General features: G+C 33.4%; 1 protein-coding gene across 1 annotated transcript in view; it reads right to left on the bottom strand.

Moving 5' to 3' along the window:
• Positions 1-19,025, bottom strand: part of Ctnna3 (catenin alpha 3) — a 1,639,810-nt gene that overhangs the window by 1,523,413 nt on the left and 97,372 nt on the right. Inside the window, exon 4 of the mRNA XM_078041358.1 lies at positions 8,860-9,026. Coding sequence (XP_077897484.1) covers positions 8,860-9,026 — 167 coding nt within the window. The remainder of the gene's footprint in view (positions 1-8,859; positions 9,027-19,025) is intronic.

Below are 19,025 nucleotides of genomic sequence, written 5' to 3'. Positions count from 1 at the left end.
TAAAGGGGTGAAAGGAAAATCAATAGAGGAGAGGGAAAAGGGAGGAGAAAATGAAAATTGAAATCAAATTCCTTGAATGTATTGTTTTGTAAAATAAATCCAAATACTCTACATAATTATAATGCCCTAATTTAAAAAAAAACTAAAACAATACAAATAATAGACCAATTTAAGAAAAACTATAAATAAATTACAGAAATATCAGTAGAGGAAAGGGAAGGGAACAGGGGAAGGAGGAGGAAAGGAAAAGAGGAATTAATGGGGACTAAATTATAGCAAAGTATATTCTGTGCTTTTCTAATTATGTCAAAATGAATCCTAATAGTATATGTAACCAAAAAGAATTAACAAAAAAAAGAAACTTGATCAAATTCACACAACAAAAAAAATACAAAAATAAACAAGAAATGCGAGAGAGAATGTAGTCTCACTTTTGGTGAGACTATAAATCAGTACAACCACTTTAAAAATCAGTACAGAAATTCCTCAAAAGACTAGGAATTGAATCACCATATGACCCGGCTATACCACTCCTTCATAGTTATCCTACTATAGCAAAAAATCATACTATAGTAGTACATGGATACCCATGTTTATAGCAGCACAATTCATAATAGCCAAACCATGGAACCAGCCGAGGTATCCATCAATAAACGAATGGATAAAGAAAGTGTGGTATATGTACACAATGGAGTTTTATTCGGCCATAAAGAAAAATTAAATTTGGCACTTGGAGGAAAATGGATATAACCTGAGATCATTATGTTAAGCAAAATAAACCAAACTCAGAGGGTCAAGGGTTGTAATGTTTTCTCTCATATGTGGAAGCTGGGGAAGAAGAACGAAAAGTAAAGTAGAGGTGGTCACATAGAAAAGCAAAGGGAGATCAGTAGAGACAAGGGATGGGTGAGGGAGCTGGGGCGATGGCAAATGGGGAAAGAAGGGGAGTGCTGGGGAGTGATATTGACCAAATTACATTGTTATATTGTGTGCATATATTAATATGTAACAATAAAGCCCACTATTATTTATGACTATAATGTATCAATTTTAAAAAAATGTGGAGAAAAAAATAAATTAGTTAAGCTGAGCCCTAGACTTTATAGAAATTTGATATTGACTTGGTTTGAGGATTTTTCTTTCCAATAGGACACTGTGCTTACTCACTGAAACAGATCCCTCAGATTTTCTACATTAGTTCAGTGCTTTGCAATTTCATTATATTGATTATTTCTCAAAATAAATGCTCTCCTAGTTGGAGATAAGTTGGGAAAGGAAGCACAATTAATTGAAGAGATTTTAATATTCCTGGAACTTAAACTGTTCAGTTTTGAATGGAGAATTTAAAAATGAGCCAAGAGCCAAAAAATTATAATAATTTGTTTAGCTTTGAATTTATCCTGTGTTAATTTTTTAAATTTATTATAAACCAAATTCAAACTTTTTTTAAAAGCCCAGTAAAATCAATCTAAATCAAAATGAAAGTAGGTATATTCCAAAATTGTTGAAACTGAATATTAAAAAGGTATCTGAATGGAGAAACAAACCCGTTTCTGTTCTATTTGACTATCTTATTATATTTCACAGGGCTGACAAGAATGAAAAGACATTAACAATATCCCTAAGCCCAACACTCACAGTAATAGTAAGCATTGTAAACACTCCCAAAGTGTTTTCTCATCAAGTTCTTCCTGTTCAGAAACAATATGCACCCACCAAATAAAAACAATGGAGGCATTGATTGCTTATGTCCCATTAAAATAACTGAAAATCTGTTGTATAAGAAAGATTTTTAAAAATAAAAATAAAAAAGGTTAACAGGGCAATGTGTACTAGGACTCAGAATTCCCTCTTCTCATATACTTTTTTTAAAATTTTTCCTGACAATACATATTTAACTAAATCTAAGCCAATGATCTCTAAAAACTATACATTCAATCAATTCATGAAAATTATATAGATTAATGGAGTAATTTGAGAAGGAAGTCAAGAGGAAATCAGCTGAAACAGCAGGAAAACTGCAGTCAGGGCTCTGGCAAGTAAAGTATCCCAAGCCCTCACTGCCAACGTCCTGACTTCTTTCTGTAGTCAGATCAATTGATTCAAACAACTCCACAGCTCCAGCAGCCTACTAATTCCCCTAATGAAAAAAATATCAAGCATTTCTCTGAAACAAGAGCCAGCTCAGTAGTTGTCATTTTTTCATTTTTAATATTTTATACATTTATACAAGGTGCCAGACTCTACCTGTAGCATGAAAAGAAATCCTAGACTGTATGTTGTGGTTTTAAATGAGTATTCAACAAGTGCTTGATTAAAAATACTAGATCACCACATGTGATCTCAGTGTCCCTAAAATGCCAGTTCGAAACAATACCCAAAAGATTCTAGAGATTAAAGCATTGAGGAAATAGTCAAAATGATACTCTATTAATGCTCTATAAATATTAATGTTTAAAGAAAAAAGAAAATGTTTTAGCATAAGAAACAAATAATCTGACTTACTTATTTAAATATGGTAACCACAGAGCAATCAAACACAAAGTATTACAGAAAATAATATTTAATTTTTCGGAACTTAATCCATTGACTTTCCCAATATTTTCCAAATAAACTTATAAGATGATTATGCCACTGATTAAGTTTACATTTGACTCAGAAAATTAAAACACATTCATATCTTAAATGAGTTTTTTGCTGGAAGGAATGATTACAAATGTTAAAAACAATGAAATCAGAAATAGTTCCATGTAGAGCACTAATCTCCAGGATATATAAACATTCAAAAAACTTAACACCAAAAACCAAAAAAAAAAATCAATCAATAAATAGGCTAAGGAACTGAACAGACACTTCCCAGAAGAAGAAATACAATCAATCAACAAACATATGGAAAAATTTTCATCATCTCTAGCAATTAGACAAATGCAAATCAAAACTGCTCTTAGATTTCATCTTGCTCCAGTCAAAATGGCAATTATCAAGAATACAAGCAATAATAAGTGTGGGTGAGGATGTGGAGGAAAAGTTACACTCATATATTCTTGGTGGGGCTGCAAATTGGTGCAACCACTCTGGAAAGCAGAATGGAAATTTTTCAGAAAACTTGGAATGGAACTACCATTTGACCCAGCTATCCCACTTCTCAGTTTAAAGTAAAAAGAAAGCCCTTTTCTCAAAAGGACTTAAAATCTACATACTACAGTGATACAGCCACATCAATGTTTATAGCACTTCAATTCACAATAGCTAAACTATGGAACCAACTTAGATGCCCTTCAACAGATGAAAGAAAATGTGGTACATATCAGCCTTAAAGAAGAATGAAATTATGGCATTTGCAGGTAAATGGATGGAACTAAAGAATACCATGCTAAGTGAAATAAGCCAATCCCAAAAAACCAAAGGCTTAATGTTTTCTCTGATAAGTGGATGCTGTTCCACAGTAGGGGAGGAGGGGGATGAAGGAATTTTGGATTGTGCAGAGAGAAGTGAAGGGAGGGGTGGGGCTGTGGGGATTGGAAGGACAATAGTGTCTTGTCTATTTCAAGACATTATCAGTCATTATTACCCTATATACATGTATGATTACACTACTGGTGTGACTCTGCACCATGTACAGCCAGAAGAATGAGTTGTGCTCCATTTGTGTACAATGTGTCAAAATGCATTCTACTGTCATGTACAACTAACTAGAACAATTTTTTTAAAGAAATAGTTCTACATAGTTGAAGACACATTGGTCCTAAAGTTTGAAGTATGCATCCTTACTATGCCATTAAATAACTGCATGATTGAATAAATCACTACCACTCCACTGCTTGATTATGTTATCCATAACATAAAACAATTTGTCTTCATCTATCTACTTACAAGGTTGTGAAATCAGTTGAAGAATATTTACCAATGGACAACATACTAGACATGTGTGAAACAGGAAAACAAAAGATTTAGAATTTACAATCTAGTTTTATGGCTATTTTATCAATTTAAAAATTCCAATTTAAAAGTTTAAAAGAGGCCACTGTCATTAAATTCATGAGATCTTTCAGTAGTGAATAAGGACTGAAAAAAATATTCACTCAATAATTGTTTATTGAGCATCATCTCAATGAAGGGTACTAAGCTAGACACTTGTGAGAAATAGATACCTTCATTTAGAGTTAAACTGTTAAAAATGATTTATCAATATTTTTCCTAATATCAAATCTGTAGAGTATGGAAACCAGAAGTGACAACAAATTGGAACAAGCTCCATTAGCAGAAAATGATAGAAATTAGATTATGGTTATGATATACAACTCTATAAATACACTCAAAATCAGTGAATGGTACATTTAAAATTAGTTAATTTTGTGATATGTAAATCATACTTTAATAAAGCTGTTTTAAAGAAGATCTTCTAAATGTGCTAAAGATGTGGCTCAGTGATAGAATGTACCTGGTTTCAATCCCCAGTACTGGAAAAAAATTCTTTAATGATTTCCCCCTTAGCTTTAAGACTGTAGCTCAAATATTTTAGTTTAGCACATTGGCCTTTCTTTTTATTTTTTACTTGGTACATTATAATTATGCAAAACAGTGGATTTCATTGTGATATATTCATACATGCACATAACATAATATGGTCAATTTCAATACCCAGTACCTTCTCTTTCACTTCTCTCCTCCCTCCCCTAATTCCCATCCTCTACTCTACTAGTCTCCTTTCTATCTTGTGAAGTCCTTGTTATTGTTTTTGTTGTTTTCCCTTTTCCTCATAGGCTTCCACATATGAGAGAAATTCTACCACCTTTGCCTTTCCAAGTTTGGCTTATCTCACTTAACAATATGTGTTCTCAAGTTCCATCCATTTTCCTGCAAGTTACATGATTTCACTCTTCTTTATGTCAGAGTAAAATTCCATTGTGTACACATATCACATTTTCTTTACCTGTTCATTCATTTAGGCTATTTCTACTACTTGGCTATTGTGAATTGTGCTGTACGCACACACGAACACACAAACACACCGAAATAGATTATTATATGGTAGGGTGTGTGTGTGTGCATGTGCATGCACAAGCATGTATTTGTGTGCATGTGTGTTTTATAGGTAACTACAGAATGTTTCTTAAGTAGGGCACTGTCTATACTGAGGAAAATGCCATAAGGCATAATCTGAAGTGGACACAGATATCCCACTGTCTTATGATACCCTACTATTCAGATGCACAAATTAGCAGAAGCCAAGTTTGGTGGTAGAGAAATAGCAACTCTTTACCACATTCAAATGTACAGGAGTTTTTAGGGATGTGGAAGAGCAAACGGTGGGTGGGGAGAAAAAAGGCAGAAGAGCAAAGAGATAAAGTTGCTAAAGTACTTCTAAAATTTCTAACATCCAAATTGAAGCCATTTGGGATATTTTGGGGGGGATTGTTCTCTTTATAAATGAAAGTAGAGTGTATTTTAACATACGTGGAACTTATGATATATTGTTACAACACAGAAACACCTCACTTCCATCTTCCCAAGTTCCTCTATGGTTTGCTGTATTCATAGGCAATCATTATTGACAGAGAGAGAGATATCAAGGGGGAAAAAGTCAATTTCCAATTCTGGGTGAATATAATGCAGAATAGGAATAGAAAGTCAACCCATAAATGAAAGTATGACTTCAGTGGAAGCAAAAGCTTAGAGCCAGGGCTGGGGTTGTGGCTCAGTGATAGACTCACACATTTGAGACCCTGGGTTCAATCCTTAGCACCACATAAAAATAAATAAGTGAAATAAAGGTATTGTGTCCAACTACAACCAAAAAATAAATATTTTTTTAAAAAAATCTTAGAGCCAGAGGTGACCCTGGATATATGAGTTCCCAGAGAATTCACAAAAATCTTGAAGAAGACATTATATTTGACAGAATATGGAATGAGGGTACAAACCAATTATATCTAGATCTTAAAGGCAAAAAGATCCCAGCAGACAAGTGATTTTTTTTGACCATAAGTAAGTAGATTGTGAGTAACTGAAACATTAAGGATTTTTTTGGCCGGGGCGGGGGTGGAGGGTGGAATACAAGCAAGCTGGTAATGGTCACTTAAAGCTCTTATTAGGTTATTAAGAGAAAGTCATGCCAAACTAACTTCATTTCCTTTATAACTAGGATTACTAAACTGATAAATCCATGATGCCACAGACAATATATCTTGATTTCAAAAAGGCTTTTGGGAAAGAGCTTGAAGCTGAAAAAAAGAAACATAGTTTATACAATAGCCCAATAAAGGGAGCAAAAAGCTCATTTCAATAACTTTACTCAAAGTATATTAATATTTGATTGGTGTTAACACAAAGATAGATATGGCACTGTTGTCCATGTCATTAAATATTTTTTATGAAATACTTGGTTAAAGAAATTTGATGTTGACACCAGGCTAAGAGGAGATGACAAAATCAAGAGCTAAAAAGATCCTGAGGAACTGTAACAAAAATTCAAAATGGCCAAAGTCAGTTGGCAGAACTCTTGCATTGCATGCATAAGGCCCTGGGTTCAATCCCCACCACCACCACACAAAGAAAAAAGGCTCAAATTCAATAAATGTAACTGTGACATCTACCTTTTCATATTAAAAAAAAAAGATAAAGTAGTATAATATGAGAAAGACCTGAATTAAGAGTAGTTTAAGTTCAGACTTAGCAGTATTATAACTCTCAAAATCAACATGAACCAACAGCATGACAAGGCTACTGTGATACTTAAGATAATGTTAGACATTAAACAGGGAGGAAATTATCTGAATATATTTTGGAATATTCACATCAAACAGTTTGTTTAGATTTCAAAATGTTTTGATTTCTACATTTTATGTGAGTTACTTACAATCTAGAACATGCATAGAAAAACATTTCCAGAAGTGATTTGGAAAATGTCTATTCTTATAATGGCAAAGTAGTAATTAAGTCCAATTCTAATGCTGAGGAAAATGAATAAGGTTTGATGAAAAATAAAATACTTCATCTTAACAACATCAGAGTTAATAAGATAGAAATTTCATGAGTGCAAAAAATGAAATGCTCAGCACACAATCAAATATAGCAATTCACATGAAAAGATAAGACAACATGAGCCAAAACCATGAGCAAACATCAAGAAGACCATAGCAGAAACAGACACCAGAAAGTCTGGACACTGGATCTTTCATACTTTAAGTATAAGAGAATCTGTTTATCATGTTCAAAAATAAATCAAAATAAAGATTCAAAATTTTGAAAAGAAACTAAAAATTATACCTGTGACATAACCAATTTTTAAAAATATATAAAAGTTCTAGAGTGTTCAAAGTCATCTAAAATTGTCATACAAGGCACATCCAAGGATCAATGAATTTTTAACTTAGATAAGGAAGACATAGACAAATCCTAAGAGTGAAAATTATTTGAAAAATACATTTTCTGTTTCTTGTAATGTTGAATTAGTAACTCAGTCCAATTCTGCCGCTGAGAAAAATGAATAAATTCTGGTTTAAGCAAAGACAAACAACTTTATTTGCTGTGGCAGTATTTCTCAGCAACTTTAATATGCTTATGTGCATTGAAAACTTTCAGAGCAAATTTCTGTGTGTGATTCTGACCATAAAAAACAAATATCTTATTCATGCTCCATATTTACAAGATCGGTGCTAAAGAATACTTTTCAGGAAATGTTAGGCTAAATAACCTAATCTTAATCATCTCAAAAAACAAAAATAGGTATTTTAGCCAAACACTGGTGGTGCATGCCTATAATCCAGTGACTCGGGAGGCTGAGGCAGGAGGATCACAAGTTGGAGGACAGCCTCAACATATAATATATATAGTGAAAACCCATCTCAAAATTTAAAAATAATAAAATGAGTTTGGGATATGGCTCAGTGATAAAGTGCCTCTAGGTTCAATCCCCAATACACCCCACCCAAAAAAATAGCATCTTAATTCTACACAATACCTTAAAAGAAGTGAGTTGATAGCAATTCATGTATTAGCGTTCCACAGGGATGCAATAATTATATGAGTGACTTAAAATTTAACACAAATTGCCTCCCTTTCTCTTTGAAAGATGCCACTTCACTTTTCACAGAAGAGGTATCATTTTGTGCTATACATACTTATAAGTTCCTTAAATGATCTATACCAAATACAGGTTCTGACAAGGCGCCAGCAAGTATGGGAGAAAATTCTTTGCAAACTTTTCTTCTGGACAGTATCATAAACTAAATAAATTAAGATACTAAAAGTTTTCTTCCTACTGAAACCATGCTGTTGAAATTATCTGACAAAATAAAACAAGCAGAATATCTTGCTTTTCTCCTAGTTAAAATGTATTTTTACTCATCTTCATTTATACATTTTCATAATGGATTACTTCAGACACCACAAACTACTGTAAATAAGCACTAATTATCCTTGATCAAGAAGAGCTTCCAAAGTAGAATTCAATTACAAACTAAAATAAACTTTCAAACATCTTAAGAATAAAGATTTATCTCACTCAAATTATTTATACTTCTCCATTTATTATATATTATTTCTTTTGTTATCATTTATTCATATTTATATGGGGCATGATAATATAAGTGGCCAAAAGTCTAGAACTTTCTCTTAACCATTTCTTTATAAGCAAGTCATGCTCTATTCTTCAATTTCCCACTGTCTTTAGTACTAGCTTCTGGCTTTATTCTTTTGAGGTATACATTAGCCTTCACAGCCCAAGTCAGTCAGTTTCTGATGAGTGAAATTAAGAATGAAGGTGAGGAAACGATGCACCTGGATTAATGCCAGCTTCAGGGAATGGAATTAGAAGTGAGAACAATGCCAAAGCAAACTAAGCCGTCTTTTACTTACAGATGACACATGCTGCAAGAGACACATGACATCAATCATGTCCGCAAGGATAAGGAGTCTGGTAACTGCAGCCAACAAGGCACGAGCAGCTTGAACCACAGCCTCCCTTTTCGGGAGATAACAGGGGTCATCTGTAAATCTCTCAGCTGATACCTTCAGAGCTTCACCTGAAAAACACAGCCCAAAATAAGTTACACTTAAATTTTATATCTATTTCAGCATTTATCAGCCAAACTAATTGCAAGTACATTCCATGACTAAGCATAATATTAAAATACTATCAGTTGATGCTAGGACATTTTCTCTTAATAAACAAACTAAGGTTCAAACTGACATTTGTTTTTGATAAATGCTCTGAAATTTAAGAAGCATGATCCCATCTTACTGCAAGAAAATTATGCTCAGTTGAGTAGATAACATCCAGTAAAAGTTGCTATCAACTTCTGCATTTGCTGAATTTTAATTGCTGTGAAAGATTTCATTACAAGACTTCAAACATAAACACTTCTGTCTATAAAAATAACTTAAATCTTCATCAAGTTACTTTTTAACTCAATGGATATTAGAAAAGAACTAGCCTTTAAAATGAAAGCAGCTCTCTAATAAAAGTTTAACATAGGCTGATTTATTCTATACCAATATAGTCAATTGTATTCTAAATTTAGTCACAGATGTAATACTTCACAGTACATAATTGTCAGAGAAATGCCATGTCTACTACTTTTAAGGTCTTTTAGATTAAATTTTTTTATTATAAATATAATGTGCATTCATTTGTTTTTAAGAGTTCACAGTTCAGAAGGGTCTAAGATGAAAAAGTTTCCTTTTCCCTAATCAAGAAATATAATTCATAGGGAATTTCCATGTCTATTTTTTTAATTTTTAAACTTATTTTTATTATAAAAGTAATATGTGCCCATTTCTTTTACATAATATACCATATAAAGAGTATAAAGTAAAATTCTAAAATTCTCCATGCTAATTCCTAAAAACATCAACCATTCATTCATCCCTTTATCTAGAAATATTTCCATGAACATATAGCTTACATATATGTGTATATATAAGCATATATGTATATGCTTTATACATAAATGTGTGAATATTTTATTTATGTATGTTTTATGAAAATTTATATTGATTTGTTTTCCATAAAGAGATTTGATATCATAAGAAAACATTTATTTTACATATTATAAATGGAAAATATAATAGAGATATAAAACATTTGCACAAGTGGTTGCATACTGTAGAAATTTTCTACAACTTTTTATTTTCACTTACTAGTTTATTTTCTTTTCACACTGGAATATAGGTGATTGGGCAGTAATATAATCCATCAATGAACAGTGTGGATTCAAGTCAGACTGTTTCAATGCCTCTGTCCTTGGACAAGTCACTTAACTTTTTTATGACTCATTTTCCTTTTTCGTAAATGGAGTAATAATAACAACAAATATCTACAATTTTATGAGGAATAAATAAGAGCACTTGGCACTTAACAAACACTTGATTAGTGTCATAATGATTTTAAATGATTTATTGACATACAAAAATATGAATATTTTAGTTTTCATTTATGAACTTCAACATAACAAATGGAATAAATTGTTGTTAAGAAAAAAAATATTGTTTCTAATCACAGACAAAACCTGTGAAGAAACTGGTACTGCCTCAACATGTTACAGTCTTTCATTTAGCTCTCGTAAGCAACTCCATGTTAGGAACTCAGATTCTGAAATCACATTCTTCTGAAATCACATTCTTTTCCATCACTTCTTGTTCTAGGAACTTGGACACTTAAATATTTTCAGTGTCCTTATCTACATGGAAAAGATACAAAATATTACTGGTCTCACAGTGTTTCTGGGATATTTAGATAATTCATATTTTATATTTAGCACTATATCTGTAGCAGAGAATGCATTCAACAAAGAGTAACCATTATTTCTCAGGAAATTTTGAGTAAAGATGGTAAATTTTTAAGAACAATAAATGGATGATTTTTGTATGCTTCTCTGCAAGTCGTAACTGCTGCTAGGAGACTGAAAAATTAAACTGACCTCCAAAATTTAGAGAGCAGATGTATTTACACACAAAAAAAATAAAAATAAAAAATAAAAAGATTATCTGTTCCTACTGTGACTCTGAATTGGAGAGTTATAATGGTCTTTTGTAGAATACTGTTTTTGATTTCACATACCAAAACTAAATATATATCAAAAAAGAATTATGTATTTTTGACTCAAACAAATGTTAGGATATTGAACAACTGGGCTGAAGAACCATACTCAGAAAAAGATCATTTGAACAACTATTTTAGTCTTTGTTAATGTAAAGCCAGTCAGGTAACACCGCTGGAAGGAGAAAAGTCACTTCCTGAAGTCATTAACATAGAGGCTGTGAGTTAACTTCCTATTATTGGATTTGTCCCCACTTACCACCCCTTGTTCCCATCTAAGTACTTCTAAGCCTTTTTAGTTGGTTTTAGCTCATACTTCTGGGCCCAACTTAAAAATCACTTTGTCTGCAAAGCCTTAGACTCCCATTATTAAGGCATGTGGTACAGCAGGATTCTATGCTTCTGATCATAACACCTCATATCCATGTAATGAGCAATTAGTATTAAAGTCTGTCTTCTGTATCATAAGACTAGTAAAAGCAAGAGTTGCATTGGTCCTGTCATCAATGCAATATTCCCAGGATCTAGAATAGTGCCTGCTTTATCTTCTGTATTCAATATACTAGATTATTGAATGAATATGTGAATCAGCATTATTCAACTTTTTTGACAAAATGTATTATTCCTATATGACACATGACAACACCCTAGGCATCCAGGATATGGAGATTGGTACAAACCAATTTTGCAGCCCAAAAAGTTCATAATCAAATGAGAGTCAACAAACTCGGATAGATACAATCTAAGGAGGGTGCTGGAGAAGCCTGTATAGATTACAAGACACAGAGAAGGACCTACCTCTGCCTGAATGTTAGAGGACAGAGGAATATTATAAGAGCAAAATGTTTCAATTGCTGACAAAGAGCTAGTTTATTGACTATAGCCAGTTCACTGTCAAATTTTCTGTCAGAAGAAAATGGCTATTTTCCTAATTAAATAGAAAAAAAATTTTCTTAATTACATGGAGAGGATCTACAGTTTTTAAATAGCGTTCCCAATCTTGCTTATCATGCTTTAACTTTGAAGTTTAATGGTTAGTGTTATGGTTTAGATATCAGGTGCCCCCAAAAGATCATGGGTGAGATAATTCAAGAAAGTTTAGATTTAATAACCTAGTCAGTGCATTAATCCCCTGATAGGGATTAACTGGGTGGTAATTATAGACAGGTAGGGTGTGGCTGAAGGACTCAGATCCCTGGGTCATGCCTTTGGGATATTTTGCCCTTATTGAGCAGAATTCTCCCTCTTCTGCTTCGTCTCCCTCCCTTCTCTCTACCCCACTCCTTCCTGGTGTCCTGTTCCCAGCTGCTTTCCTCTGCACAATGTTTCCACCATAATGTTCCACCTCACCTCAGCCCCAAGTAATGGAGTTGGCCAACTATGGACTGAGACCTCCAAAACCATGAGCCCCAAAATGAACTTTTCCTTCTCTACATTGTTCTTGTCAGGTCTTTTGGTAACCACAGCAAAAAAAAAAAAAATTGACTAAAACAATATTAGGAGAATCCATTTTTTAAAATACATACAAATGACTACATTTTTCCTTCATAAATACCACTCCATTCATAAAAGCAATTAACTAAAAGTCTTTAAAAATACCACAAAAGTTAGGCACAGAAAGCTTTTTTCTACTGGACTCATTTGGCTCTTTCCTATAAAATCTGCTCTTTTAAATCTTAAAACAAAAATCAATTATGAAATCCCTGTTAAAATAAGGTGCAAAAGTATAAGCATATGAATATTTATAGTTATGTCTCAAGCATATATGTGTAATATATAAAAATTTCTGAATATAAAAAGCTGATATATAAAATTATTATGTGATAGTATAAGTAAACCTCACAAGTACAAAAAGAAAGTTTTGACCAAATATACACATTACAAAATATTCTTCACTTTACAATGATTCCTACATAGTATTTTACAAGTTCCTTTACCGAATTTAAAAATGCTTCTACTTCTCAAAGTGATTACGTTGTTTATGAACTTGAAAATCAAACAAAATATGGAATAAGCAAAACATCCAGAGGAGAAAGAAGAAAAACCATATTGAAGAGGAGCAGGTACTAACGTTTAATATCCTCCAACTTTTGTAATTAAGATTGTGTTTATGATTAAATTAAGATTTCTAGAATATGCCTCTGGTCATCCTTCTGAGAGTATGTGTTTTAATATACACATGTAACAAGCACTAGTGAGTACTAATTGATTCAATATATAATAACATACTCTGGTATAATGGGGTTCACAGATTGAAATTAGGCACTAAGGGTTTGATTTTATTTGTTTTTAATTGGGAAACTGCCAATTTGAATTTGAAAGCTCCTAAGAGGTAGAAGCTTGAATATAACTTTGGAGCAGACTATTCTTTTATTTGGCAGGGAAGAAAAAAAGACAACTTCAATTAGATCCTAACCTTACACAGATTTTTTTTTAAATATCCTCCTTTAAAAAGTCTGAGACAGTGTGGTCAAAGGAAGAAAACCTTATTATGGCACAGGAAAGATGGAAACTGCTGTTATGCAGACTCAGGTTTGGGTGCTACAAGAACATCAGTAGGTTTACACAGAGTGAAAGTACATATGGTTGCCATTAAAAGATACTATGTTTTATTTGTTTTATTCAAACTTTCAGTGAACTCTCAATAAAAGTTATAATTTTCTTTCAACCAAGGCAGATTAACAAAAACCAGATTTCTTTTCCAAAATCAAAAAAAAAAGACAAAAATGTGAAAAAAAATGGTTATTAAATCGCTAAATGTCAGGCAGTGGAGGACAATAATCCCTGAGAATTGAAAAACAGACAGAATAAGCCTTTTGCTAGCTTCAGCTTACTGCCAGGAGAGAATTTTCAGGCCACAATACAAGAAGGGAAACCACAGAAGAGCCTGACAAACTTTCTGAACTGAGAGGCAAAGTTAAGAATACTGGGGGATCAAGGCAACTAAAGTATACATTGTAGATATCGAATGGGAAAGGGGAGAACTCAGAAGATCTAAAGAGGCTGCCACTTGAGTATTCTGTTGAAGAATAAGCATCCCATACTTGGGAAGAAACTAACCAAATCTGGAGCAAGAACCATCTAAGAAGATTTGAGGTAATAGGTAATATGGCATTCACAGAGAATTGAGAATAGCATTTGACCCACCACTACAATGGAAAACTCCATGACTTGTATATTAGGTAGAATATATTTTTAAATATATACATATAAATATATAAAATATAGTTTTTAATAATGGGGAATACTCAGCCTTAAACTGAGCATTGTCCCAGCCCCTCCTAACAAAGCAATTCAGAGAAAGCAAATTCCAGCCTTCAAGACCAGCAGCAGACATGCATTGGGGAGTAGCTATGGCCAGATAAAGGAAAAAGGAGACCATCATAATGACTTAACTAAAGTAGAAGGTCAAGACTAGCCAGCCATTAAGCACTGAATCATTGGGAACTCTCAAATTCACGGGACTAATTATATAAAACTTAAAAATATAAATTTTTTATAAAACAAAGTTTAATTAAACCAGTTTCTTTAAAAGTAGTAGAAACATCCCCTAATATCACAATTCCAATATTGTAGAAGCTGTCTAAAGAGATGACTTCTTTACCACTTCTCTAGATTAATACTCTTTTTATTCCCTTTCAGCAATAAACAATGATCCTTCCTTCCTCTTAATAACAAAGGAATATCCACTAACGGAGGTTAATCAAGAGTTTATTAGTTTATTCTGCAACCTTTCTTGTGAACTGTAATTATAACTCCCAATTTTACTAAATAATTGTGAAATTCAAGATGGCAGAGTAAAGGAAGGCTGCTTTTCTAGTTGTTCCGTGGCTCGGGATTCAAGCAGTGAAGGTACTGCTTCTTAGTGAGATGAGTGAAAGAAAGATTTCAATAAAATTTAATATTGGATAGTCTTAAGAGACTCAGAAATGTGGGCACATTAAGCAATGACGAAAGAGTACATTGGGAGCTGGGGATGTGGCTCAAGCAGTAGCTCGCTCGCCTGGCATGTGTGCAGCCCGGGTTCAATCCTCAGCACCACATACAAACAAAGATGTTGTGTCCACCGAAAACTAAAAAATAAATCTCTCTCTCTCTCTCTCTCTCTCTCTCTCTCTCTCTCTCTCTCTCTCTCTCTCTCTCTCCAAAAAAAAAGAGTACATTGGACCCAAGCCAGTTGCAGCATCAGTGGTGGTAGTGGCACTGGTTTACCATAAAGGGATAGAGAACACAGAGAAAAAAACAGATTTGGTACAGAAAAACATGAAATCAGAAAAGCATCCTGAACTTAGCTGATCCAGAGCCTGTACTGTGCATTGGTGCTTGAAAAATGTTCTTAGTTTCTCATCTGGACATGAAGAGTTGATGCAGGAGCCATTTTACTATGATCTAGCAGAGTGATAGATCATAGTAATAACTGCCACCCTGTCCCAGTAAACAGCTACCATGTGGCCTACGGTATACCTAGCAGATCATGAGTGAAATAAGAACAGGGAAAATTGTACACAGAGTATTTCAAGTCAGAAAAGCAAAGGAGGACCCAATTTGTTTCTCCTTTGAGTCTGGCAGCTCACATAACCAGCTGAAGTGGATCAGAAAACTGAACAGGTGGGTATAAATACATTCAGGGACTAAACCTGGTAAGGCCGTGTTCATGGGGAGTAGAGTGTGTGGAGGACTGGCTCCCCTGCCCCACAAGTGGAATTCCTGGTGACCAGACTCTCATCAGAAATTAGCAGCTGCCAAGTCCTAGAGGTGTGTTGATCTACTCTCTCCAGACACTCAACAAAACCCCTAAAGCTCAATTAGACCTAAGCCCCACCAGCCAGAACACCCCTCATAGAACTCTTTAGCAGCCCCATCCTAGAAGTGCATTGATCTGGTCTGTGTGGACAAAACTCCAACTGACAGTACTTTCCATTCCATCCTACCTCACATTGGTGACAAGGGAAACTGACACTTAGGTCAACCAATTTCAGTCTTAGGCCACTACAACCGGCAGTTCAGAGAGTGACACAATAACCTCCAGCTCTCCCCAACCCTCCATCAGCACATTGCCCAAGAAGAAGCAGAAAGAAAGATAGTTGGGCATAGACAGTGATCATTTATTCTGGTTAACCATTTGACCACATCAGTGGAGACAATTCCTTCATTTTTTATTAAGAATACTTTTTTCTTTATCTTTCTTTTTTCTTTTTTTTTTTTGTGTGTGTATGTGTATGAGTTCTTGCTGTGCTGATCCATCCATTCATGTTCAAAACACTAGAAAAACTAGGAAGAGTAGGAACATACCTCAACAATGTAAAAGCCATATATATTAAACCCAAGGCCAACCCAAGGCTGAAATATATACATATTTCTTTTTTCTCATTTTTAGCATTTTCTAATGTAGTTATTTTTCCTTGCCTTGTCTGTTGAAGGCTAGGATTTTTTGGTTTGCATATTTTGATTTCATTTTGTATTGTTTTCATTTGTTTATCTGTCTTGTTTCTCTCTTTTATCTCCTTGTGCTAACAGCTAAATTCTATTGTTCTCTCTTCCTCTCTCTCTCTCTCTTGTTTCTATTTTTCCCTCCTTCCTTATAACTGTCACCTGCTATATCTCTTAGCAGTCTCTGTTCACTTTTTGAAATTGAAACTGTTCTAACTTACTAGCATATTTTCTTTTCTCTTAATTAACTGTATTTTTACCATATTTTGGAAATAATTAGTTTATATATACTCAGCCAAGTTCTACAAGACTTTCAAAGAAGAACTAACACCAATCCTCCTCAAATTATTCCATGAAATAGACAAGGAGGGAACCCTTCCAAACTCATTCTATGAAGCTACTATCACCCTGATACGAAAATGAGACAAAGACTCATCAAGAAAAGAAAACTTCAGACCCATATCCCTGATGAACATAGATGCAAAAATTCTTTATAAAATACTGCAAATCACATACAAAAACATATTTAAAAGATAATGCACCATGATCAAATGGGGTTCATCCCAAGGATACAAAGTTGGTTTAACATACAAAAAATCAAAAAATGTAATTATCACATCAATAGACTTAAAGACAAGAATCGCACGATTATTTCAATAGATGCAAAAAAAAAAAGCATTTGACAAAATTCAGTATCCATTCATGTTCAAACCCTACAAAAACTAGCAATAGTAGGAACATACCTCAGCACTGTAAAAGCCATATATGTTAAACCCAGGACCAACATCATTCTAAATGGAGAAAAACTCAAGCATTCCCTCTAAAAACTGGGAAAAGACAGGGATGCCCTCTTTCACCACTCCTATTCAAAATATATTTTGAAACCCTAGTCAAAGCAATCAGACAAAAGAAAGAAATTAATGGGTTACAAATAGGAAAAGAAGAGCTCAAACTATCCCAATTTGTGAAGAAATGATCCTTTATTTAGAAGACCTATTAACTCTAATAGAAATCTTTTAGAACTCATAAATGAATTCAGCCAAGTAGCAGGATTCGAAATGAATTCCAATAAATCAATTGGATTTCTATACACCAATGATATATCAGCCAAAAGAGAAATCAGGAAAATTATTTCTTTTACAAAAGCCTCAAAAAAATAAAATATTTGGGAATCAACCTAACAAAAGAGGTGAAAGACATCTATAATGAAAACTATAGAAAACTAAAGAAAGGAACTGAAGAAGACCTCAGAAAATGGTACAATCTCCCATGTTCCTGGATAGGCAGAATAAATATTATCAAAATGCCATCCTACCAAAAGCACTATACATATTTAATGCAATTTCTATAAATATCTCAATGATGTTCTTCACAGAAATTTGAAAAGGCAATCATGAAATTCATTTGGAAAAATAAGAGACCCAGAATAGCCAAAATAATCTTTATCAAGAAAAGTGATACAGGAGGCATCACCATACCAGACCTTAAATAATACTACAGAGCTACAGTAACAAATACAGCATGGTATTGGCACCAAAACAGACATGAAGACCAATTGAACAAAATAGAAGACATAGAAAAAAAACTGCATAGCACTGGTATAAAACAGAACATAGGCCAATGTTACAAAATAGAAGACACAGAGACAAATCCACACATTTACAGTCATCTGATCCTTGACAAAGGTGTCAAAGACAGACACTGAAGAAAAGACAATCTTTTTAACAAATGGTTCTGGGAAAACTGGTTAGTCATATGTGAATGAATCCAAACTCTTGTCTCACACTATGCACAAAAATTAATTCAAAATGGATCAAAGATTTGGAAATTAGACTAGAAAATATTCAACACCTAGAAGAAAATGTAGGGTCAATACCACAATATATAATCACAGGCAATGACTTTCTCATTTAGATCCCTAAAGCTCAGAAATAATGCCAAGAGTTCTTAAATGAAATGGAATCAAATTTAAAAGCTTCTGCACAGCAAAGAAAACAATTAGGAATGTGAAGAGAGAACCTACAGAATGAGAGAAAATCTTTGCTAGCTACTCTTCTGATAGAGGATTAAAATCTAGAATATATTAAAAAAAAACTCAAAAAGCATTATACCAAAAAATCAAATGACCCAATTAATAAATGGGCAAATGAATTAAATAGACTCTTATGAAAATGAGAAATACAAATGATCAACAAATACATTTAAAAATATTGAGTATCATTAGCAATTAGGGAAATGCAAATCAAAACTACAGAGATTTCATCTTGCACCAGTCAGATTGGCAATCATCAAGAATACAAATAATAAATGCTAGAAAGGATGTAGGGGGAAAAAAAGAACACTTTTACACTGTTGATGGGACTGTAAATTATTTTCAACCACTATGTATGTCTTATGAAGTCCTCAAAAGACTAAACATAGAATCACCATATGACCCAATTATACCACTCCACAGTATTTATTCTAAATATTTAAAGTCAACATACTAAAGTAATACATGCACACCCATGTATACAGCAACACAATAGAGCATATATATATATATATATATATA

This window comes from Ictidomys tridecemlineatus, chromosome 1, assembly GCF_052094955.1.
Source record: "Ictidomys tridecemlineatus isolate mIctTri1 chromosome 1, mIctTri1.hap1, whole genome shotgun sequence".
Lineage (NCBI taxonomy): Eukaryota > Metazoa > Chordata > Mammalia > Rodentia > Sciuridae > Ictidomys > Ictidomys tridecemlineatus.
Note: the sequence above shows the minus strand (reverse complement) of the source record. Positions and strands in the feature narration are given on the sequence as shown.